Here is a 26,209-nt window from a genome sequence, read left to right as displayed (position 1 = left end):
AGGGTTAATTCCTGGTGGTAGTGGCCTCAGGCATCCTGGGTCTTAGCCACCATCACTTGCAGTTCCCAACTGGCTGTTAAATATTAAGTGATTTGGCTCTTATTCCTGGGAGTGTTTGTAGCTAACAGAGTGGGTCATAAAGTGTTCATGAGGACTCCTTGAGATCATGTTTCTTTCCAGCCTTTTCCTAGCCTTGGAGGGCCAGGTCCTCCGACTGCAGCCAGAGAAAGCTAGAGTGAAATAAACAGTGAAAAATACCTTTGGTTCATTTATTTCTTGGGAAATAAATGAATTACCCTCCTGGAAGGCTGTCAGCCAACCAGCTCTTTCCTGCTATAAAGTGAAGTTTTTCTGAGAATCCTAAAAACCTTTCTCGCCCTTTAGGAAGTCAATCTAGAATTGCCTGCTGAATAGTGTGAAATGTAAGGCATGGAGGCTAAAATATTAAGAGAGGAAAGCCATGCTTGTCAGTTGGTGCCTGGCTGAAGCCTGTAGCCATACAGTGGGATACTATTCTGCAGTAAAAAAAAAGAGCGGGCCAGGAGACGCGCTATAAAATAGATGGATCTCAAAAACATTATGCTAAGTTAAAGGAGCCAGAATACGTTAAAGACCTCATAAGGAACGATTCCATGTACAGGAAGCATCTAGAATAGGCAAATCTACAAAGACAGAAAGCAGATTAGTGGTTGCCCGGGGCTGGGAGTGGGAATGATACTGACTACAATCTAGCACGAGGGCTCTTGTTGGGATGATGGAAATGCTGTAAAAACCGGATTGTGGCGCTCTTTGCCTTATTCTGTAAGTTTGTTAAAAACTCATTGATTTGTACACTAAAAATGGGAGAATGTTATGGTGTGGAAATTCTCACTTGATAAAACTGTTAGAAAAGGGGGAAAGGAGAGAGAGAAAGAGGGAGAGAGGGAAAGAGGTGGGGAGAGATATAGAGAGAGAACCAACAAACCCAGGTAGCTTGCGGGGGTGGCAAGAGTGGAAAACTAGCACAGGGTGGGACTGACAGCCTGGAGCCAGCAGGGCAGGGAGGGTTGCAGGAATGACCAGAGTCAGCCTGTTCACGGAGGGAAGAAAAGCACACAGGGAGGAGCAGGAGGGGGAGAGAACATGTGCTCACACTTATTTGCAGCGAGGGAGTGAAGATGGAGCCAGAAGTTAGCCACAGCAGGGTGGGAAGCCCCCGTTATGACCGTGATCTGATGACCTCTGGTCACCGTGTAGAAGAGGCAGAGGCTGGCTGGGCGATTTCTGGCCAGAGAGCAGTTAGTGCCTCCCATGGAGGAAAGTCCTGGAGTTCACTGTAACTAAATAGTGCATTTGTGATCGATTACTCTTAACGGAACGACTCCATCATTCTGCCTGGGCCTTCACCCATCTTGTGAAATCTGGTCACAATCCTTTTTGTCTGATAGTCAAAATTGGAGAACCCAAGTCTGCTTTGCTTCCAAAGAAGAAATGCCTGAATCTGTTGTATCCCTGGCCAGACACCCTGGTCCCCTTAAGCCATGTTCCCCATGGTGGGGTCTATATGCCCCTCCTCCGTAGGACAGATCAGCAGTGGGACCTGGTAGTTGGTTGGGTGTAGAAGGAGGAGTGTCCCATGGAGAAGCCCACAGTCTATTCTGGGACATGGGAGGATGCTGGGCCAGCGAGCACAGGAACCTGTGTGGTGGGCTGCGGGAAGGGGCACTTACACTGGGCTGGTGAGCTTGGAGGACTTCACAGGGGAGGTGGATTTAAGTTGGCTTTGAAGTAGGAGAGGATTCCAGGATGTGGGTACCAGGAGAATAGAGCATGGTGAGGAGAAGGAATTGTTGCAAGAGAGGTGTCAGAGGGACAGGGACTGTCCCACTTGGTGTGAGGGGTGTGGATGGAGGTAAGGATGATGAGGTGCTTAGAGGCCAGGCTAAAGAGTCTCTACTGTCATTTCATAAAAGAATGGCGGTGGGGGGTGCATTGCAAGTTTCCAACAAACTGTTGCAAAAGCAAAGAGCTCTTTAAGGATAAATATGGTGGGATCACCATGACAGGATGAGGAAGAATGAAAGGTACAGAGACAAGACAGGGCCAATTGCAAGGTGAGAGGCACTTCTGCGTGTGGGTCTGATACACAGACCTGACACACCTGCATGGAGTCTCTCCATGAGCCTTGGCAAGGGCGCAGCCATGATTTCCCCAGGGTTCCACAGGAAACACGGTCTGTGGACAAGTTGTTGGCTTATGCCTGTGTCACCTTACACAAAGCCCGGCCTGGGAAACTTATCTGAGAACCTAGGGCCCTAATACTGCTGCCTTGTTCTCTTTAAAGCAGATGCAAGCTCTAGGGAATAGGCACTTAAGAGAACAGGCACTTAAGACTCCTCAGAAGGGGGAGTGGAAAGAAGCGTACTCCTAGGTAGAAGCATCAGGAAGGCAGAGCTGCCTGATGTTCCTGTGCTGACGTGGGCAAGGGCCCTGCAGCAGCCCACCACTCCTATTTCCACCCAGATCTCCCAATCTGTCATCCACAGATGGAGGGGCCAGGTAGGTACTGATTGCAGTGCAGGAGGACCCGAGGTGCCTGAGCAAGTAAGCGACGTGTATATGCTTGTGGAGTGGGAGGAGGGAGAAAATCCCTGCTGTTCCCTCCATGGGCCCTTCGGGAAAGCCGCATGTGTCCCCTCTCATCCCTGGTCTCCTGGCGCCTCTCTGTGCCTTCATTCTTTATAACTCAGAGAATTAACTTCTGAAAAGTTCTCTAACTGCCACTGGGCCTCTTAGCATGGATGGTAGGATGCAAGCCAGGGCGGGGATGGTTTGTCAATGGAAGAGTCTCTAAAGTGTCTGGGAGGCAATGGCAGTGACAGCTGCTGTTTAAGATACTTTGACTGACACTGGGAATGGCACATATTTTGAGCCAGGAGTTCTCACAACAACCAGAGAAGACTCCATAACAACATGTGATGCGGCCTCTGTCCACCCAGGGGCCACGCTGCCAACCCTTCCCCAGGGTGCCAGGCCCCAGAGGCTCAGGGAAGGGCCAGGTGGAACCAAGGCAGCATGAAGGTGAGACAAAGGTGCGCCACGGCAGGGGTGGGGAGGATAGGGTGAAGTGGAGGCAGTGTGGGAATGGGGTCTGAGTGGCAGGTGAGGGGACAGGAGGGCACAGGACCAGTCCAGGAGTTCCTTTTCTGTGATTGGCCAAGAGACCAGGTGGCTCAGTCCCACTAAGATTTAGGCTTTTCTGTTTTGAATGGTACCTGGTTTTGTGTTTTCTCCTGAGACTTAGGTGAAGGAGAGGTCCCTCCTGGCTCTGTTTACCCTCTCCCTGCTGGAGATGGGCCAGACTTCCTCAAGACTCTCAGAATCTTTCTGGCTCAAATGCTCTTTATTTTTGAATTCCTCAAAAGGTACAGACACAAAGACATTCTCCAGAGTCAGCTATGGTCTCTGGTCACAGTACTATAACAGGTGGGATCGAGGGAGACAGCTGAGACGGAGGGAAACTTCTAACATGCTCCTGTGAACCACTCTGGGACTGAAGAAGAACAAGGTGCATGCCAAATCTGCAGGGTCCAGGTGATTCTATGAATGTACACTACTTCCCTGCTTCTAGAACTTTTGCACTGGTGGGGAAGGAAGCAGAGTCCCCATGGCTAGAAGGGACTTCCCCTTCTTCTGGTGGGCAACCTGGTCAGAGAGGAGGCGGCACTGGGAGTTCCTGCAAGGTTTCCTCCTGCTTCCTCACTGATCTGTGCTAAGAAATGTGACCGGGGAGCCTCCTCTTTCTTTAGTAATGGAGATTTCACTCCCTGCCCCTTCATATCCAGACCTGTCCAGCTCTTTCTGTTTCTCCAAAGTAGACACTTCTGATTGCATGGGTTGTTGTTGCTTTTCCTTTTTCTTCTTGCCAAAGGGATTTGGAGCTTGTTGCTAAAACAGGCTTGGCTAGAGATCTTGGTTGGAGCCTGGTTTTGCATAGAGAATGCATCCACTTTGACTCATTCAGCTTTACAGAGAGGCCTGTTGAAAACTGACCCCGGGGGATTCTGGGAGGTGGCCATTTGGGCAGTGGGCCAAGTTCTGAGGGGCAGCTTTGGAATTGGGTGCCTGAGAGACTCACCAAGCAGGTCCCTGCCTAGGAAATGTGGATGCTGCTCACACACAGCTCGGAAAAGGCACCATCTCATTCCGGCAACAGACTGTTAATGGACAGTGAATATAGGCCTTATTTGCCACCCATTCAGCCTTAGGGATTAACAAACCTAATTAAGTTCACTTAATGATTTTAAGTAGCTGACAAAAAAAGGTGTATGTCTGAATGTGGACTGAGGGAATAGCAATGCTTTGGAGAAGGCAGGAAAGAATAACTGGACAGGGTTAAAAACACACAATAGATAGGCACCATGTCTCAGATTCCTCCATTGGTCACTTACTGGCGCTGGAAGGAGGGAGTGTTCTGCATCCCTTTTCGCAGCTGGGGCTCATCTGGGATCTGGCTGCTTAGGATAGAACTGGCAGATACTGCTGAGAAAAACCACTTTCTCCAATTTCTCACTGAGCAGTTGATTTGCTTGGCTAAAATCTTCTAAAATGGACTGTCATAAGGCTCAGGGCGCAGTATGCATTTCTATTAGAATAATGTATGTGATGAAAAAGCCCTGCCACCCTCATCCTATTATCTGCATAATTGACTTCAGTTATTGGCTCAAGAGGAGGGGCTGATGGGCAGCCTCGAATTCCTGGGACCAGTCTTGCTTAGGTTCAATGTGGCCAAAGCAGAACATGTGGGTCCTGACGCCACGAGTCTTTGGATCCTGCTTAGTAGAGTGGGTCAGGCCAGGGTACAGGTGACACTCAGGAGTTGGGAACATTCCCCATCCAACTCAATCCCACTCTCAGGAGCAATTTACCACCTCCTGACTTTGTTTCCCTTCTGGGAAACAAGAACAGTGAGGAAACATCAATACATAGACCTTCCAGGGCTGCCAAAAGCCGTGGAGATATTTTACAGTGAGGTCTGTCTTCATAAAGGAGTCCTTCTGGAAATAAGAGAGAAAATGAATTTTCAGTTTGGCTGAGCAGGCATGGAGAGTCCCCCGGACCCTTCCACGTTCTCAGTCGAGGCTTTAAAGCTTTCTTTGCTCACTTTTGCAGGCTGAGACCAAATGGTCCCAGCTCCTTCATGTGTCCTGACATGTCATCAACTGGAAAAGCCTCCACAAGGAAGGTCCAGACTACAGGGTGGGTGGAACCCATTTCTAGCAAGTCCCCCCTTTGTTCTTTCAGTCCCTCAATCTGTGCCATGTCAACTGCATTCTAGTGGGGACCCCAGGCTTCAAGGGGCAAGGCAAGAAGAAGGCAGGCCTTGCTTTCTGGAGCCCGAGCCAGCAGGGGAGGTGCCTGGGCACAAAAATACCTGACCCACACGCTTGACTGTGCCAATCCCTGTGGGTATAGGCAAATAGAGAGAGGGAGGGAGATGGCAAGAGAAGAAGAGGAAGGAGAAAGCGGGGGCGGGGGATGGGGAGATACAGAGGGAGCATCTTTGGATCTGGCAGGTTATATTCATTTTGTGAAGTAGCAGAGGCAAGATGAAGGCTCAGGCCTCTCCCTTCCTGGGCCATTTTTCTGCCATTCTTTGAAGAACCATCCAACTTGTTTAATATCATCTAGACTCATACATAGTCTACACTGTTAGTGAAGAAAAAGAAGCTCCTTGGGACAACCGGGGCTGTGGAGAACTATCTAGACCTAGAAGGTCCCACATCTACTCTTCTCAGAGACTGGGCTGTCTACTTATCATTTCTCAGGACTCACAGACATTTCCTACACTAGCTTCTTCTCTGCCTCTGTCTCTGTGTTGGCTTGTGGTTTGGAGGGCTGAAATGATACCAGAGATGGTGGCCCTAACAGGGAGGAGACCTACGAAAATGGTGGTGGCTAGATTTCTTCTCTTCTGACAAAAACATCTTTTTGAGTAGTCTTTTTTAGTAACCTTTTCTGCTTGTTGGGGTGGGGGTGCCGAGTGTCAAAAAGTAGAGGAGAGAGAATATTGGACTGAATACTTGGTGGACCTCTGTGACCTGGACAAGTCACTATCTGGGTACCATCTTGGTTTTAAAAAACCTGTGTAACATGGTATTTTCATGGTGGAAGTCTTTATTCAGCATGAGATTCCACTTCATTGTTCCTGTTTCAAATTATATTTTTATTAGAAACTTTTGCTTCCACAGGCAGCAAATTTGTAACATTTTTCAAATTACGTATATTCTTCTTTGACTTATAGCAAAGGTTATTTGAGCCCCCATCATGAGTAAGACACTTGTGGCTGAAGATAGGAGTATAGAGATGTGTTAAGTCATGGACTTTGCCCTTGAAGGTTTCATCAGACCTACAACTCGTACTATCCACCAACTGGGAGATTTTTGAAATTCCCTTTAGTTCTACTCCTCAAAATTCAATGCAATATTATTCACATTGAATCTCGGTAGTGAGAGAGAAGTCAAGAAGGACTTTGAAGAACAGAATATTTAGGAGACTGGCAGAGCTGTGGATGGAAGTATCACTCTGGGTATGCTGGTTGGGGCCATGCTGAAGGTGTGGGTGGGATGCCAATCAGGCAGTTTGAAATCTAGGTATATGCCTCAGATGGAAATGAAAATGAGTGAATCATCTACATGGACGTGAGGGTGGAAGCTGTGTTGGGGAGGCTCTGGGGGACAGCTCATGTAGAATTAGATTCTGCTTTGCTTCAAATATCAGAAGATCAATTACCCACCAGTTTCAGACTTTGTGCCTAGTGGGAGTCAGGGCTGAGAACACAGAGCTACATTTTCCAGAAGCATTTAGAATTAAGAAAAACATATGCATCTGTTGATTTGTAACCCAGCTGTGGACATTACCAGGAAAATTTGAGCAGGTCTGTCTGAACATCGGTTATTCTAAAGGGGTTCACTTAGTGCCATTTTGAGCGACTGCCTCTTAAACCAGGCTCATGGGTCTGATCTGTCTCACTGCTTTGCACTCTTGATTGTGGAAACTTAGCAATCAAAAGCAACAGCTTGTCCCAAACGTCACAGTAAATCAGTGTTAGAAATAGGATTTAAAGCTCAGAATTGCTAATCTACTCCTTGCTCCAATGATCTGGGCTATTTTCTGAGAAAGAAACAGGGCCAGATCCTTCTAGAGTTATGAATGCTTGATTTGTACATATCAATGCTTGGTTGCACATTGCATGCTGTGCCACTGGCCACATCTCTTCCTTCTTCTCAGACAGCTGAACCCAAACTGTCCTGAGCCAATGCAGCCACTTGGAAGGCAGCAGATGGAGGGGATTCTTTTCTGGCTTCGTTCTTCCCCCTTTTTGAGTTCCACTTTGAGGGCCCAATTATTTCACATTTAGTCCCTCACAAGAGCCTCCAGGGGTCTCCATGCTTTAGTAACCCCACTCTTCAGCCCATCTCTGGGTTTAAAAATGTGCAAAGTACTTGGTTCAAGATCCAAATCCACTGACCTCCAAGAGGACCACCTGAGGTTCTCTGATACAACCTAGTTGGTTATTCTTGAACTTGTAGAAAACATTCCTGTCTCTAAGCCTCTGCTTGCCATGATGGCCTTTCTGGAAAGTCCTTGGTCCTTTTCCCCTTTCCCTAATACCTAATTTTTCTCGAGGACTGGCTTATTAGTCTATCTTCCCCTCCCCCCCCACCCCATGAGGGTTCTTTGGACTGCTCTGCAATTGGGAGGTCACTGTACCATCTGAACACCCGCCATGCTCAGTAGGACCCTGCACAGTGCTGGTGTATGACTGTTAGCCTCTTAATGATGTGCCCTGTGCTCTCAGCATCCTTTAGGCCCAAGAGGCTGCTTTCACACTCATTTCTACCCTCTCTTGATGGGGGTTTATTATACTTTTGCCAACAGCGTGACAGCCAATGACACCTCTCCATATACTTCTTGATTCCCTGTCTTGCCCACAAGAGATCTGGATCTGTTATTTTATGCAAGTGACTTTCAAATGTGGTTACATATCAAACCAAATGTGGTTGTCCAGCATGTGATCTACTGAATCAGAATCCCTGTGTATGGGGCCCAGATCTCTGGTGGTGAGAGAGGAAGAGAGTTTTCCATGTTCAGTTAAGTTTGTGAACCATGGCCCTAGGCTAATTTGCTAGTTTTAAGACTTTTCAAAAGTTCTTTTTTCCTATTTATTTATTTATTTTTTTGTTTTTAGACAAGAAAAATTCAGTGAGAAAAATTCCGGGGTGATTTCTGCCAGAAAATAAGATTTTTGCTGCATCATAAAATTTGGGGGAATGAAACATTCATACCTCAGAATAGATCCTGGAATTGATTTCAGCCTTGAATTATGAGGCTTTGTGGAGAAGAAGCTTGATCAATGCTCAGAGTTGCTAAATGAGGAAGCAGTATTCTCATGTAATACTGATAGATGCCCACAGATGGGAGCTGTATCCTTGGCTTATTCCATGACACAACATCTCATTTCTTTCTTTCTTTTTTTTTTTAATCTAACCCACTTCTCTGAGCACACAGCTAGACTACATTTCCCAGCATCCCTTGCAGTATGTGTGGCCATGTGCTTGAATTCTAGCCAATGGAGAGTGAACAGAAGTGATGATTCATAAAAATCTTTCTATGACAGATCCCCCCACCCCATGTTCTTCTACTTTGGTTGGCTGAATGCAAAGGATTCCAAGGCTGGAGCAAAGGGTGAAAGCACAGGGTGGAAGGAGCTTGGGGCCCTGAATGACCAAGTGGAAGGCCACTTATGAACCCACACACTCATTTTTTATTTTATAAAAGCAAGAAATGTATTTCATTTTTACCCAATTCTGAGGATTGGATGTTTACTGTTACGTCAGGTAGTGTTACCCCAACTAACAGTGTATGTAGCACAAGCTTAGGTGTTCAGGTGTGCTCACCTGGCATGGTTGGGGTGATAACTGAACTGCTTGGGGGTGTTGGAGATGGGTCCACTTTACCCTTGGTGGCTGCAGGACCCTATAGTACCCTTCCCTTACAGTTGCATATTTGGCACTGCCCTAGGACTGGGCACCCTAGTGAGCCAGGTAGGGTGCATTTAAGAAGGGTGCTTAAGCTCTCTGGGACATGAATATAATTTTCTTGTGCAAGGGTGCTGCATGCACAGGCTTCAGGCTCACTGACCAGGTTTTTGTCATGCTATGGAGGCCTGGATATTCATCTGGTTCCCAGCTTTTATCTGTGTCCTGACCACATGCCCACACCCTTACTGGGATGACCTATCTGGCCCAGTTCTCCCAAGGCTGGGCCTGGCCTGCTCCTACAAACCAGAGTCATTCTCGGGATCCTGCCTGAGGGGCTGGGCCCTGCAGGAGTTTGCTGACCTCATGGCTGACAGCTTCCTGACAGGGCCTCGGGCAGCCCAGGCCAGGCTCCATCCTCATGGTTCCTCCATCAGTTGATGTGAAATGACACCTGCTGCCTATTGTCACACAGATTCATGGAAGAGACTTTTTTGACCATGATGGCAAGGCTTTGAAAGAGAGTGAGATTTTTGAGCTGGAAAATGATGGCTTGAATCCTGAATCTTCTTTCTAGCTAATTGTGTGTCTATGGACAGTTATTTACTTATTTTGAGCCAGTTTCTGAGCAATAGCCATTGCTCTCTGCTTCTGTTGGTGTGGGCATATTTGGTGGAGGAGACGCCTGCATAGCACCTGCCTTACTTCCCAGCAGGCACCCCAGTGGGCTGTGGATTTACTGGGCCTTGAGCTGTTCCGATTCCCTGGGTCCCTGTGTCCAGCTCTCATGCTCTGCCATGCAGCAGTCTGTTTTCCTGCCAGCCTCCCTGTTAGATGGTACACCCACCTTGAGAGCTGGGGCTGTGCTACTTGTCTAGGCAAGCCCATCATGGGACACCAAATGCACAATGCCTGAGGAATAATGAAGGATGGTACCATTTCATGCTTGAGAATCTTCACAGGAATGCTGCCTGGTGAAGGGGAAGGCAGTGGAAGCTGGGCCTCTATGGAGGAGTCTCTATGCCTAGTGACCTGTAGGACTTCAGGAAAGTTATTGAACCCCTCTGGGCCTTGGTCTCCTTGTCTGAAAATGGAGGACATTTCCCCTGACCACTCGCAGTGGGCCTGAATGGGGTGGAAGTGCATGGTGGAAGTGCACCTCTGTGGGTGTGGAGAGTGAGGAGGTGCAGGAGCCACTGTGACAGTCACAGCAGCCTGTCCTGCAGAGGGCAGCAGGTGCTGGCTTATGGGGTTTGCAGTGGCATGACATCAGCTCCTCCCCACAGGTGTGCGTCCTCCCTGGGGAGGGACTAACTGGTGGAGGCAAAGCAGATGGAAACTTGAAGGAGGGGATAGAATGCAGGGCCTGGCCCTATGCTTCATTCTCCGAGGGACAGAGAGGGCTCTCTTTCACACAGGGTGCCAACCTCATGGTTGGATTTCCTGCCTCAGTCCTTTTGGAAGTGAAATTTATTCTCAGGTACAGGGTGATTTGTGAAATGTATAAGTTTCTATATTTCATTTTATGTCTTTGTTAGAGGTGGTACATTACTACATTTGCAAACAGCAAAGGCCCATCAGAACCTGGGCTCATTTGGGAGTGGGTACATAGATGTAGGAATGGTCAAAGGCATGCTGACTGGAGACCTGAAAAGACACCCAGGGGAGTGGACTCAATGTTCTGGAACGAAAAGGAGGGAGTCCTCCCCTGCTGGTGAGGCGAATGCATTGCACTTGCAGGCCTGAGGAAAGAAGAGCAGGCAGGTGGGCTGGGTGGTGGGTGGAAATTGAGCAGGAGGTGGTGGTGCAAATTAAGATGATGGGTTTTGGGGATGCAAATGAAAAACAGACATAACTACCTGGAAGCAAATAAGAGGTGTGGCCTAAAAATGCCCAGAACCAGGCTATTTGTTAATAATAAGAAGCTTCATGCACAAGGCCCTGGAGAATGGAATATTATTAAAAGAGAATAAACTATGGCATTTGCAGGTAAATGGATGGAGTTGGAGAATATCATGCTAAGTGAAGTTATCCAAACCTAAAAAAACAAAAGACAAATGTTCTCTCTGATAAGTGGATGCTGATCCATAATGGGGAGGGTGAAGCATGGAAAAAATGGAGGAACTATGATTGGCAAAGGGGAGGGAGGGTAAGGAGGGTGCATGGGGGCAGGAAAGATGGTAGAATGAGATGGACATCATTACCCTAGGTACATGTATGATTGCACATATGGTGTGATGCTACATTGTGTACAACCATAGAAATGTAAAGGTGTGCTGCAATTGTGTACAATGAATCTAAATGGATTCTGCTGTCATACATACCTAATTAAAATAAATAAATAAATTAAAAAATAATAAGAGCTAACATTGACCATGTGCACTCTGAAGGAGGCACATAGGAAGCAACCTGGCCTAAGGATGGGGGGGGGAATTATCTAAGCTCGTTATCCCTCACATTCCTCATATAAAAAGGGGGATTAATTGTATTATCTCTCCCAAGGGGATGTTTGAGGATGAAAGGTGATAAAGCATGGTAAGTACTTGTTAGAATGACAGGTATGCAGCAAGCACTCAACAAATGCTAGTTCTAATTATTTAAAACTCCTCAAGGCTGTAAGAGAAGCTGCAATGCAATTTATGGAAAATGTGAATTCAACACAACTTTTCCAGAGGCGTGTCTAGACCTGCAAACTGAGGTCTACCCAGAATCTCACTGCAATCTACTACTTCTCTACCCAGGCAAGAATGAGTAATGAAAATGTTCCTCTAATGTCTTTCTTTTCTATGAAAGATGCTACAGAAAGATAGAGCATTGTAATCCATAGTGCCCTGTATAAAATGGGGATTCTGTAGATGATAAACAAAAGTTGAATAGGAAAAAAAATCTTGGCTCTGTGGAGTTTCTGGTCTAAATGCATGAAGACATAACTCGCAGTTTAACTGATCTCATTTGAAAGATGCATTTCTGAAACACACCACTTATCGTTTAGGACAAAGGATGCAAAAGGAACAGGAAACTTAAATATCTCCGGAGGGAACGTTTTTTCTTGTTAGACTATGTATATAGTGTACAGCTAAAAGCCTTTCTAATGACAGTGCTGGGGAATGGAGCCTACCCAGGTGTGGTAAGTTATGTACTTTACATCTGACTGTACAATTGCAATGATTTGTGGGACATGATTTGATCCATGGTATTTCCAAATCTATCTCATGATGAGTCGAACTTAGCAGCTTCTGCTCTGTAAGCACGTCAAAGCTTAGGATGGTCGGGGAAATTGTATTTAGTTGAGTAAGATCTATGATTATAAAGAGGAAAACCAGGAGCGTGTCCCTGCTAGAGTCTGATAATTCAAATTAAGGGGGGAGAACTTGCCTTTCTTCCATTTTGAGAACAAGTGGAATTAATTCCAGCAGAAAGCATGGTCACTGAGATGGGGGTTGGGAAGATGCTGATAAAATAGGAAGTAAATGAAGAAAATGAAGAAAATTATAGTAGTTAAATGAGGTGAATGTCAAGTAACGAGGTAACTTCCAACCACACCTCAAGTCCAGGTTTGAATTGGTGTTGTCCTTCAAAATTACCTTGAGAGCAGAAATCTGTATTCCAGGGGTATTGCCACTGCTCAGAACAGCTTGAGCATGGCTCCTGGAGGTTTTTCTTGTTACTCTTTTTGTAGAGTTACTATAATTTCATAATAATGACAGACTATTACATTACTTCTAACACTCTGCATATTTGTAAATAGAAGGAATATCATTCTGTGGATCAATGCCCCCTGATGCTAGCCTCTTTGCATCTCTCCTTTATGAGCCTGTGTGGGATGACTGCCTGGTGGGAATGATCTGACTACAGCTCTTTTGTCTCAAGTGCCCAGTTCTAGCTGTCTACTCACAAGGAGACCAAGGCACATGATTAGGATCAGAGTCTTTCTTATAAAGTGATTCTGACAGGACAATGACCAGAGACAAAGAAAGCACAGGTACCAGGCAAGTCCCTAAAGAGGATTCCTTGTCACAGGAGTAACAAATGCTGTTTGGGCTCATCTGACAGAGCACAGGTGTTGCTTTGATATACAGAATGCTTTGCAATACTGTTATAGCAAAGTGATTCTTGTGTCTTTGTGAGACAGAGGTTGAACAGAGGAGGAGTTCCAGATTCCACGACGTAGAATTCTTAGTTCATTCAGCTGAAATTTGGAAGCATACACAACTTCTCTTAATATATCATTCTGCCAACACGGACTTCTTGGGCATACTGTGTGTTAGGCATGGCATCAGGCTCAAGAAGCAGTGATACAGAGGACAGACATGATCCCTGCCCTGTTGGTCTGTATATTTGGACATATAAAAAACAGACAGTAAAGAATGACATGGTAGTATAAGGATATCTCAAGAGTCATGAGAAGGTATTAGGTAAATATATAGTCTAGGGGTCTTGGGAGATTTTTTAAAAAGTGAATAAAGGGTGATATTTAGTAAAGATAAAGAAAAAACATTAAGGTTGAGAGAATGGCAGACGTAGAAGCCTGGAGGTGAGAATTACGTGGCACAACTGAGTGGAAAGTTCTATGTGGTTTCTGGGCAGAGTGATGGGGAGAGAGGGCTGACAGGAAGGCTTGTGAAATTAAGATTGGACAGGTCACACATGGGCCTAAGTGAAGGTCTAATTAAAGAGTTTGAAAGGCGCCTGAACACCTGCAGGAAGTTAGGAAAATAATTAGATTTATGTTTAAAAAGATTATTCATGTAATGCCCAGAGGCTGACTAGTGTCTAGAGCTCAGGAGCTCTTCAGGGCTAACCTCTAAGCTCTGGATAAATCTCCTTTAAAAAACACAACATGTGGAGGTTGGGGAACCTGGGAGCAGAGGCATTTTGGGATAGCTTAGGGAATAAAGCTCCTGACACCTTTAAGGGCAGGTGCCGGGGAGCTGTCCACAGGCCGGTGCTGAATGTCGGAAGCTAGGAGCTGCCGAGTGAGCTTCCTGGGTGAATGCAAGTGGAGGTTGGGGTTCGTGCCCCCCTCGGGAGTGGAGGGAGGGGCTTGGCTTTTATTTGCCTTTGTCCATTTCATTTTCCTCTTTATTTCTTTTATTTCTCCATTCTCTTCCTTTTCCCATTTTCATTTTGTGGCAATGCAGGTAGCATAGCCCACTCTCCTGAAAGGAAGCGGGAAGAGTGGGTGGCTGCTGCTCATCAGAGACTTCTCCTTATGAGGAATCAGCAGAACACTGATGACAGTTAACTAATAAAAACCCTACTGTTATCTTAGGTTTGCATGACTGGCCATTATTGTCAAATTGGCCATCGCAGACTGCGGCATTGTGTGTGTGGGTGAGGGGGAGTACTGTCTTTATTGTATTATAGTTGTTATTATCAGTTATTGCTGATTAGGCATTTAATGCAGGCCAGGCTCTTCACCAAGTACTTTACTTTTCCAAACTTAAGAGGAGACTTATTATCTCTGTTTTATAGAACATGACTTGAATCAGAAGTTCAGTGGTTGTGATTTGCGCTATGGGTTCAATACATTATTACGAAGGCCACAAACCCAAGGGACAAGGATGAAAGATGCAGAAAACAAAATTCATTGATACCTACTATGCATGAGTTCTTTGGAAAATCATTCATTTGGTCTCATAGAAATCCTGTGAGGAGGCTAAGGTTCAGAGAGGTTAAGTTAAGGGGATGATGTCACACAACACATACTGGCTGAGTCAGTTTTAAAAGTTGGGACTCTCTGATTCTAAAGCCTAGACTCTGTTATCCAGAGTTTCTGTAGTTTTATGGGCCAGTCACAAGTGCAATCTAGTGTGCTTTCAGCTTGCCTCATTCTCCTGCAGTTCCGTTTTCTTTGGGTCTCAATGCCTCCCATATCAACTCTAGCTCTGAGAAGCCTGCTTCTAACACATGTTGTAGCATGCAGGCTCACCACCAATGGAGGCTCTCTTGTTTTCTGCAATTGCACACTTTTTGGGTCACAAGGCATCCTCAAATCAAGCTAGCCTTTGTCTGAATTCCCTCTGGACAGTTTGGTCTCCGTCTCAATATTGAAGATGTCAATCTGGTACACAGCCTTTACAAGAAGGAGGAAGGCTGAGAACAAAGTCTCTTTCACATGCAACTCTGGTGGATGGGAGTGAACCCAGTCAACATCTTACTTGCTTTAAATTCCCTGGAGTGGCTATGAAAGAGAGAGGTCTTGCTCGATCAAGGAGAAACAAACCCTTTGAATCATCTGAATTAATTCTGCATCTCCCAGGAGGGAGGACTCTGCATCACTCTCTTATTCTCCATCCCTGGTGCCCAATCTCACAATCCCAAAGAACTAAAGAGGAGTCTGTGGTGAGTAGTGCCCAAATGGTTTTTTTAATTGCACTTTAATTAAATCCATTTTTCCTGGGGTCACTGCCTTGGTATGTCCATGGGCTTTGATCTTTAACCCACACACTGAAGGAGTGGGTAACTTGTGCTCAGAGTAAGGAAGGTGCTTCTTCCTGTGCCAGCAGAGCTCCAGCAATGAGCCCTTGGATTAGCAAACTCCGAGGTTGGGGGGAGAGTTTGAAACCTAGCTTCATCCTTACAAAGCTGCATGCCAACTGGCTTCAGCCTCCACTTTGCCTTGAGCCCTTGACCTTCCTATATCAAAGGTGAATCCATCAGATGATAATTTGATCATGTTTTAGGAACTAGTGTGGAGGTTGCTCTGAAGTGTAAGGTTCGATGTTTGGCTTATGAAAGATATTTTTTTTCTTTTTCCAGTCTATTTGTCTGTTCCCTTTTTAGAAATGACCCTCCCCTGCTCTTTGGTCAAGAAGGGGTCAGCACCATCCACCAAGTGTTCAGGATGACACAGCAGAGTGTCACATGAGTGCTACTGTGCCAGGCTGTCTACACAAGTGCTGCTTGCTCCACGCTGACTGCAGGTGGCAGAGCAGTGCCATCCTGGGGAGACAAGTGGCAGCTGAACTCTGTGGGTTACTGCTCCATTTCAGTGCCACGCAGAGTTAACAACCTCCTAGCCCAACCTTCTCCATTTAAAGGCGAGGAAACTGAGGTTCAAAATAGTGAAGGTCACAGAGACCATTAGGGATAGAATCCAAACAGAAACCAGGACCTCTGGTGGAAAGTCTCCTGTTTACTGATGAATTTGTCATCTGCCTTCATCGACCTGCCTCAGGACCTGACTCCACAGAGAGTGGGCTCGGTCAGGTCTGGGTTCCAGTCCTGACTCTGATGCCTGGTGGCTGGCACTTCACATCCCTGCTTCTTGTCTTATCCCCTTGCAAAAGGAAAGCAGTGGGGATAGATGATGAGGCTTGTCCTACTTCCTTGAAGGTTTTATTGTTAATAAGGAGAAAAGAAAATACCAAATGGGAAAGTAAAATAAAATGCACCAAGTAAGAGAAAATGCTAAATACATAGAATGTCTGGATCTTATTTGGGAGTAATGTGAATTGCTCAATTTAATGTTTTCCTACAGATAGATACTGGAGGCAGCAGATCAGACCAGATTAGAGATGTAGGAGACGAATGCCATTAGCACCCAAATCCCTTGGAGAATCCTGTGCTCCTGGTAAAACCTGCAGAAAGTGTGCACATCTACATGTGTGTGCATGATTGTCCTGGGTGAAAGGCATGGGGCCAGGGAGGGAAGACATGGTGCCCTTCAGCACTGGGCCTGTTAGAGGGGACGGGGAGAGGCCCACCTGTCGGACACGTCGAGGAGAGGTAGCACCGTCCACCGCCACAGGCTCCAGCCTTCATTGGTGGCAACGTGCCAGATCATCCTGCTTTGCTCCTTCCCAGTTTTGTTCTCTACTAGCATCAAGGACACATTTCCCCTCAGGACTCCACGGATGAGCCAGGACATTCGGAGCTGCGAGGGAGAGAAGAGCCAAAAGATGAGGTGTTAGCATGGAAAGGAAACCTTAGGTCCCCTTGTTGGGTTAGCAGTGGAAGTCCAAAGGATTTTTCTGGAGACTCAGCTGAGGTTGGCCCAGTGAGGAGAGCAGGGCACCCACTGCCTGATCTTGCTCATTGTCTCCCAACGTGGCTTTCATTAAGTTCAAAGAGCTGTGCAGGGACGAGCTGTGGGCAGTACTAGAGCTTTGTTCAGATCGACTGTCTAGATTTTACAAGATTCTTTCTTGGAGGTAGATCAGTGGAGTGTTCAGTGAATTTCCTAAAGAGTAGCTAAAAATTTTTGTCCATGGCCCCAATCCACTTTGCAATCTTAGGCAAATGATTTTTTTGACTCAATTTCTTTGACTGATTTAGGTAAAATAGATTTTTATTCCTTCCCCAAAGATTCCAATGCTCTTATTTGAACAGCAGGAACACATTGTGTATTAGTTAACTGGAGATCCTACGACTTGGTAGGTAAGGTCAGACAAAACCCTTTATATCAAGATGTTTTAATACAGTGTCTTCCAGAATGAGGGTGCCTGTTTTTCCAAAGGAAGTAGGGAACTTCATTCCAAATGAAGAGAGAGTGGTTTCATGACACCTCAGGAAACATTTGATACTTTTTGCTTGCAGTTTGGGGTGCAGAGTGGGTTAGTGTCTATCTGGAAAACTCAAAGTTTTTCTATCTGGAAAACATAAATCCCCAGAGTTTCCTTAGGCAAAGAAATTCATGAATGTTTCACAGTCTAGAGGGGAGCCAAGTACAAGTGGGCCCTGTGGGTCATTTTAGATCTTGTCCAAGAGGGCTACACAGACCATAGCAGAGGAGCTGATGGTACATTGAGATGCCCAAGGACAGAGGGAGAAAGAAGTAACTGAGACAAATATGCTCTAGTCAAGATGAAAGACCCTAAGTCACAGTGGAGGTGGTGGGAGAAAGGTAGTTCTCTGAAGGAATTACGGAAGTGTCCCTGTGAGAAACAGCCTCGAACACTTGGCATGTTCAGGGAACACCAATACCAGATCCCAAAAAAGTCCCAGCCAACTAAGAGTTTTCTTGGTCCCTTTATGTTTCTTTTCTTATGCTTACAACCCTGAAGGGTCAGAGGTCAGCAAGATGACAGAAGAGGAGGAGAAGCTGGATGGGGAACTGGAAATGTCACTGATCACACCCTTCCCTGATTTCAGGCTGTCCCTCTGCAGCAGGACCAATTACGGTCAGAGCAGGGGAGGGAAAGAAGCCCTAATTTTAGATCAAGGTTGAAGTTCTGACTGGCACCGCATTTTGATTATAAAATAAGCCAGTGTTTTGTGATGTGAAGAAACTGGAGAACAGTCTGTGTTACCTTGGAGTGACCAGACAAGTAGGGGGGTCTGACTGAGTTTTCACCCAGGACCCCATACACAGAAGCTCAGTGAAGGCTCTGAGACTCCCCCACACCAGTTTATCTGCAAGATTTACACCTGCCTTACGTGTTTCTGCTCCTGCACTTTTGATCCTTCCATTTCTTCTACCTCCACTTTTCTTCTCTCCATGTTAAAAAAAAAAAAAAAAGGACATCGATTTCCTTTTCAGGAAGCTTTTTCTTACCATTTCACTCAGAAACGACTTCCTCTTTCTCTGAAGTCCTATAACTGAGGTGACTGGGATCCTCATGGGACATGCCTTGTTTTTCCTTACGGCAAGGCAGGAACTGTCTTATTTATCTTGTACTCAGTGACTGTCAAGCTTGGGCACATGGTTGGAGCCAGTCCATGTCAGAATGAATAAAAAGGTATACAAACATAGGCAGCCACTCCTGTCTTTACCAGGTTCCCAGCTCTGGTGAACCAACTTTTCATCCTCTGAAGCTTATTTGTACTTTCATGCATTCTGGAGATCAGGTTCCAGGGAAGGGGAGAGAATCCCCTATTTCTCAGCCACCTGACGATATTCTAAATTGCCCAGTTCTCATTGCTCTTAGGAAATATTCAGTAAGAAGCAGAGTCTGCTAGTGACATGAGCATGTCCATGAAAAACAGCCCTGTCATGTCTATGGGGGGGGGGCAGCTGACTGCTGAACTTTCTCATCTTCCCACACTACATTTTAGGCAAATTAGGTTGTGAGAGAGTGGTGGAGAGAGAACCCACATGATGGTGCTAAGGCTCCGGCATCCTTTATCCTGAAGAGGTCTGCCAGGAGCCTTCTTGGTTGGTATCAGCCATTGAGGGAGATGATCAGCTATTGATTCACAAATATTTACTGCAGACCTACTCTGTGCTGCATACTGTGCATATCTTCCCTGTGCTCACGGACCTTATCATCCAACCAGGAAGTTAGAATTTAAACTAATAGTTTCAAGTGTCTGAGTGTAACCAAAGATGAAGTAATTGGAGCCACTTGATAGCCAATGCAAAAGACATAAGACAATCAAAGCATTGATATCATCAAGGCCTAGGGTAAGACAGATGCTGGGCCCAACTGTTCAGAGCAATGAATAGATAAGAACTTTTTAAAATTAATTTTCCTTTCATCTTTTTTTTTGTGATGCTGGGGATTGAACCCAGGGTCTCACATATACTAGGCATGTGCTCTACCACTGAGATATCTCCCCAACCCCTCCTTTCATCTTATAATAATACCACTTATGGTTTATAGCAGAAAACACATATCTAGGGCCAAAACTCAAGCCAAGGCATGCACTGTCTGAGCTTCAACAATGTTGAATTCTAGAAATAGATACAAAAGTCTTGGAATAAGATTGGCAGTCAATAAGTGGCTAGTAAAGTACATTTAGGATCATTTTTTTTTTTAATCTGCCGAGTGCTCAGTAAGGATATACCCAGGCAGATGCTCTTCCTTAAGACAAGCATCCCACAACCCACTGTTTTTGCCTTGGACACCCTTCCAAGTTCTGCCTCTAAGAGCCAGTGAGTGACTTGTTGATCAGATTGTGGTCCTTGGACCCATGTCTTCAATATTACCTGGGAGCTTGTTAGAAATGAAGAAGCTCTGGCTGGGCCCCACACCTACTGAATTAGAATCTGGAGAGAAGCACTGAGTTAGAGAGCAGCCTCTGGAACGCTACCCTAGTGCTCCTCTGACTCATTCACCACCTTTCCAGAATGCACTGGAAACAATGGCCCTTTGCATCAACACTGACTCTTCAGGGGCTCATTTGATCATCTCATTTCCTGGCTTGTTCACTCTGTCAGAACTGGGAGTTTGTGCTCCATGGTTCGAGTGCATTAACTGTGTGACCTTAAGGCTATGGCTTAGTCTCCTCTGAGCCTCTATTTTGTTACAGATAAACTTATGATCATACTCATACTTTCCCTGCTCACCTTAAAAGGTGGTTATAAATACTGGGTGAGTTAAAGAATGTGTAAGAGCCCAAGTGAGACTGTGTGTGGCATGGGGAAACCAGTGGTTTCCCATCTGGGCTGCAAATTAGAGTCACCTGGGGTGCTCTCCAAATTGCCAATGTGTGGGCTTCACCTGAGAGATTCTGATTAAGTAGTCTTGGTTAGGTTCTGGACAGGTGATTCTAAAGTGCATCCTGGGATGAGACTACTGGGGAGATGGGGCTACTTAGTGCAGAAAGTAGCCTGGCCCTCTCACTGAGGGGTCCATTTTCATCCTAGACTTTGAGTTTGAAGCTCTTCTTAATGACTAAAAAAATGGCTTAAAGTGTGCCCACCCTCACCAAAGTGTAGAGGGGATGATTCTTCTATAGAGAGGAGGACACAGCCCTCCACAGAGAGTTTTCATGAGGTTACCACATCAGCTCCAGGCAAAGACTGAGAACAACCCAGGAAGTGAGGCACCCCTGGGCTGAGGGTGAGCAGAACTGACCTGAGCCAGACCTTGCCTCTTGCTCCTGCAGGGCAAGGCTCTCACCAATTTCTTAATTACTAGGACAGAAGGACTGATGTCAGGTCTCAGTGAGAATTCCTTATTAACCACCGGTGTCTAAGGGTGTAGAGCGCTCTGGTTCCTAAGGCAAACTGCAGATCTGAGTCCGTCTCAAAGGCTGACATTTCTCCTATCTGGTCCTAGGTGACAGAGCTCCTCTGATGTCATCCTAATTATCCATGCCAAGGACACACAACTAGATCTTAACAGTAAGATTCCAGTGCCCAACTAGGCCCAACACGCTCTTGAAAGTTGATCTTCACACCCATTTCTATCTTGTGTCTTGTAGGATACAAAACCACTTATTTATTGAATGCCACAAAGCTGCACCAGGCACTTACACAAATGCTTATCATTGTACACTCACAGCACCCCTTCATGTAGCTATTGTTACTCTCATTTTTCAGAAGAAGAATCTGAGGCTTGCAGGGGCAAAGCCAGTCCCATGTGGGCACATATGCTGTGGACCTGGGCTCTACTCTCTGTTCTACACTGTTCCTACCACACTTTCAGAGCTATGCACACTGAGCATGTTATGATAATCTTTAATGTATCCGGGGTCTATTGAGAAGATTTTCTTGATTCTTTTTGCTCACAGTGTGGTCTGTGGAGCAGCAGCAATGGTATCACCTGAGAGCTTGTTAGAAATGCAGGACCTTAGGTCCTGGTCCAGCTCTATTGAATCAGAATTTATATTTTTACAAGGTCTGATCTGAGAAACACTTTCATATTGGAGGGATTAGGGGGATAGTGGATTTTCAGCCATTTATAACTCTAGTCCCAGTGTGTGTGTGTGAATGTGAGTGTGTGTGTGCACGCGTGCGCGTGTGCACATGTGTGTTCATGTACATATCTATTATATTCATGGGAAATAACACTTGTTGGAGCCTGTGACAATATCATTTTTGATTCTCCTGGACACATCCTAATAGATATAGGTTCTAAATGGCAGCTTTTGAATAATAGACTCTTTTATATGCAGACAGCAAGTGAGACAAGTGAAAAGAAACAGCACCAAGAGCACGCCACCCGCAATTATATCTCCTGGCTCCAGCTGGCCCTTTTACAAGGGCCTTTTTTCCCTGTCTCTCTGTGGGGCCTGATAGACTTTCCAATTATGTGGGACCAGTGTTTGTCGTTTTATTAATTAAAGTCCTGTATGTAAAGCAGGAGCCTCATTGTGGCTAGGCCTCATGCTATTATTTCTCTCATGGCCCTTTCCTCCTCTGGAGGTAATGACTGCAATTTTATGTCTAGGATGTGGCCCGTGTTTGTTATGCACTCCTCGTGGCAGCTTCAGAATAATCTCTTGAACTCATAAGAAAATATCATAATGCAATTTAGCCTGTGGAAAGGGACTCAGTGGTATCCAATAATGTCCGTACTGCACGTCATACTCGCAGGGGTAGGGGACACTACAGGTGGAGGTGGTGGTGAGGTTTGCTATCTTTCAAAATTTATGAAGGGCTGCAAGAGTTCCAAGAGTAGAGGCAAAACCCCAAGGATGGATGCACCCAGTGTGCATTTCACCCCAACAGAATGAAGCGTGTCTTAGCAGCCAGACATGTGCCAAGATGAGCTTGCTTGGCAGGTGACAGGTAGCCTGGGTACTCCCCACCCTGGGAGTCATCTGGAAGACAAAAAGACTTCATGGTCAGGATTGAAATTGTTATCGGGGGCCAAGATGGGGGGGTCGAGATTTCCCTCCAACCTAAGATGCCACAGAGTTTTGATTCAGGGTAGGAGCTTGTAATTTTTAAGATTCCCTGGTTTCAGCATGGTAGATTATTAAGAATATTGACTCCCTGAAAAATCCAATGTTTTTGTTCACCATCTTCTAATTCACCTGGAAAGAATAAACACCAGCTCTCTAGCTATAAATAGCCTAATGAAAAATCAAACCAACACAGCAAGAAGCTGCCCAGATGCAGATTTTTTTGATAACAAGCAAATAAAATGTGATGCTGGCAAGTACTAGCAATTAGAGAAGCTTAAGGAATGCTGGATTCCTGGTCATGCTGGAGACTTAAAAGACCAGAATCCTTTCTGAAGGCACCACCTCATATCTTTCTTTCTGAGACATCACATTGAAGCCAAAGGATACCCAGCTGGGGACATCCATCTGACCCCTTTGTAAAAACATGGAGGGAAAACATGAAGGTTATGTATATAAAAACAACAACATTGGAATCCCTGGGTGGTGAGGTTATAGAGTGATAGATATTTATTTTTTCTTCTGGGGTCTTTTCCAGATTTTTAGTCTATAACTTTTGAAAACTAGAACAGAACTATAGAATAAACTTAGAATAGAGATTAAAAGCATGTTTATGAGGAATAACATTGAAATAGAAAAATGTAAAATGAACTAAGGAGATACGAAATACTTAGATGATATGATACCAAATGTATGTAAACCCTTTAACTACAGCCATGCTTGGTTCTCTCTCCCTCTCTCCCTTTCTCTGGAAGGGTTGTCTTTTGTGGGGGTAGGATTATGGGCAATTTTGCTTTTTTCATTTATACTTCACTGTGTTTTCCTAATGTTCTACAATGTACTGCAGAGTACTTTTATTATCAGAGAAAAACAAAAGAGTGCTACATTAGAAAAGGCAGCAATGGAGGACTCGGGTGTTGTTGGAAAGTAGGAAAAGAGAAAACCATCTTTTCACCCACCTTGGAGTGGATTGAGTTCTCTGGCCTGAGTTGTGGGCTTAGTGAGGGACCTAGAGTGGGGGGGAGCTCCTGAAGGACCAAGTAGGACAGCACTGTGGACAGAGCATGGGCTTTGGGAATAGAGCAGGCTGGTTTTCATTTATTCCAGAATATTTCAGATCTCAGTATGTTCTTCTATAAACTGGGGCCAATGTGCTTTCTCTAGAGAGCCACCGCAGTGCCCACATGGGCAAAGACATTTCACAAATGTCAGTTCTGTTCTCTACTGGAAAGGGCTGGTATGGAGCACCATGTTAGAAATAAACAGCTCACAGAAAGACAGAATAGGATAGCATAAAGGATGCAAAAGTCTCCTCTGTGCCTCAGTTTCTCTGTGTGCATTGGAGATGATGCTGGGAGCAGATCCATTCTATGCAATGAAACTCCAAATGCCTTCATGGACAGCTACTGGAGGCATGTGAGTGTCTTCAGGGGCCTAGAGCCCCCCACCGAAATGTTGATTCCCTGGCAGCTGGGGAGTCTGTGCTCTTACCAGAGTACTCTGAATCTGGGACCCGTGAATGTGTTATAATGATCACCAGTGGGAGTCACAAGGCTCTGTGATTACCATATCGCTTGAATGGGACCCAAGTCTGTGCCAAGGGCTGAGAAAGATTTTATTCACTCCCTGAGCCTTGACAATAATTCTTCATATGCCTCAGTTTCATTGTGTAATGGGAGAGGTATTAATTTTGAATAGCTCAGAGGTATTAAATTAATTATGTCCAACTGCAATTACAATTGCTGTTGATTACTCGAGCCCATTAGCATGTATTCTGGCAGAGTCAACCACGCCACAGTAAGTAGTGACAGAATGCTAGGCTCCCCAGTGCCCTGCTAGCTCTAGATGCTGAGGTAAGAATTATTTTGGCTTGGAAATCTCAGTAGGGCCTCATTTGTCGGATCCTTGAGGGTCAATGAGGAGTCTTCTTGCTAGCCCCTCTCCTTAAGGGGCTGCACAACTAATTAATTAATTAATTATTGATTAAGTGGGTTTATTGGGCATGGTTTCCTGGTGTTGCTGCTAGTAAATAATGCTCCTAACCTGCCCCTACATTGCTAATTGACTGAGAAGAGACATAAGGACACACAATGCCTGTTAGCAGCCAAGAAGAGGGACAATCATAACAATTGCTGCCATTGGCAAAGTATTGTGACGATTCCAAAGAGTTTGCACATTTTTATCTGATGCTGGCAACAACCTCAGGCAGCAAGTAAAACAGGTATTTTTGTCTCCAGTTAGGGATCTCAGTCAGATGAATGGGCTAGAGCTTGGAATTGAAGCTCCTGTGACCTAAGACAAGTCCAGTGATTTGGCTTTGGAGTTGGACTGACCTGGTTAAGGTTGTGGCTGTATCACTTACTATCAGGTTAACATTGGGCTGAACATAAAGCTCTTAGCCTCCGTGTCTACATCAGTAAAGGGGGTTCACAATTTCTTACAAGTCTGTTTGATAATGTGAAGATGAAGGTGAAATGTTCAGCACAGTGCCAGCCTTATACTAGGGCATCAATATTTTGCAAATATATCCTTAGTGGGGGTGTGTAGCTGAGTGGTAGATGCTTTCCTAGCATGCAAGGAGGCCCTGGGTTTGATCCCCAGCACCAACCAACCAACAAACAAAACTCTTAGTTGGCTCCACAGATAGTAAGAGTATCTTTCCTCAGCCACAGACTAAGGGAAGATTTCTTTCTCCCATGTTGCAAAGGCTCTAAGGAAGACTTTTTGGTTTGATTTTTAGTGTAATGCAGCTGAATTCTCCATAAGTAACCTGAAGACCAGAACCTTTCATACCAGAAACACTTTCTTAACATTCCTGTTGAATAAACACCTGACAGTTATTCTGGATTCCTGTGGTCTGTCTCTTAGCTTGGCTGGTCACCCCGTAGGTCTGAAATCAGTGCTTGTTGTTTCACTGCCCTTCTGCGTCCCCTCTCGGTCACCCTCCCTCTAGGTGTCTGTGAGCTCACGCAAGCCAGTCGGTTGTACTCTGATCAGGTTCGTCATCTGTAGAGCAGGGAAGGTTTCACTCATCACGGGGAAACCATGGGAGGTGGAGAGGCTCTGTGATCCTTGACATTAAGGAAACTCTTACTACGGTGATATTATTACGGGTATGTGGGATGGCTGCCATTGGAGACCTAAAGTGGGCCTCATTCAGTGGGTCTTCAGGAAAAGCCACTTGGAAAATGTCTCAAGAACCACTTGAGCCTCTCCCTTTCCCTCCAAAGCAAAGTGGCACATGCTTAGGCCCCAGGTACAGGCTTCCTGAGAGTATCGTGTCCATGGCTGATGGTGTTGGCAGGTGCCAGAGCTGAGGTCCACCCAGTGTTTCAGGTGTGTTGTCAGCTTCAAGGTGACTCACAGGATGACAGTGTCATCTCCCCTCAAAGGGACTGGGAAGGAAGGCCCCCTCTGTCAACATATTGGGGCTACTTAAGGGTAAATGGTTGTTGTTATCTTTAGAGAACCATATGGAAAGGGAGGGCAGCAGGAAAAAAGGGACTTTTGCTGGACTGAAAGAGAGTGCTCCCCAGGTCCATGCAGGGTGGGGAAGGAGCTTTTGGGGATGGTGGAGAGTGGGGACAGGGGCCCATCTGCTGTTTCCTTGGACCCCAGTTGTTGAACCAGACCACCCTCACCCCAGTCCTACCAAGGGCAGAACAAAGGCC

At 45.7% G+C, this 26,209-nt stretch overlaps 1 protein-coding gene and 1 long non-coding RNA gene across 3 annotated transcripts in view; one reads left to right on the top strand and one right to left on the bottom strand.

The window, feature by feature from the left end:
* Window positions 1-26,209, bottom strand: part of Alk (ALK receptor tyrosine kinase) — a 651,421-nt gene that overhangs the window by 74,606 nt on the left and 550,606 nt on the right. For both annotated transcript variants that reach the window (XR_013429124.1, XM_040271529.2), the window contains exon 9: window positions 16,730-16,899. Coding sequence is in view for 1 of the 2 variants with exons in the window: in XM_040271529.2 (XP_040127463.2) it covers window positions 16,730-16,899 (170 nt within the window). In the remaining variant the exon portion in view is untranslated. The remainder of the gene's footprint in view (window positions 1-16,729; window positions 16,900-26,209) is intronic.
* The window catches only part of LOC144369412 (uncharacterized), a 56,398-nt gene that overhangs the window by 4,196 nt on the left and 25,993 nt on the right, over window positions 1-26,209 (top strand). The gene's annotated exons all lie outside the window — the stretch shown is intronic.

The sequence above is a fragment of the Ictidomys tridecemlineatus genome, chromosome 12 (assembly GCF_052094955.1).
Source record: "Ictidomys tridecemlineatus isolate mIctTri1 chromosome 12, mIctTri1.hap1, whole genome shotgun sequence".
NCBI lineage: Eukaryota > Metazoa > Chordata > Mammalia > Rodentia > Sciuridae > Ictidomys > Ictidomys tridecemlineatus.
This window is presented reverse-complemented; position numbering and strand designations above follow the sequence as displayed.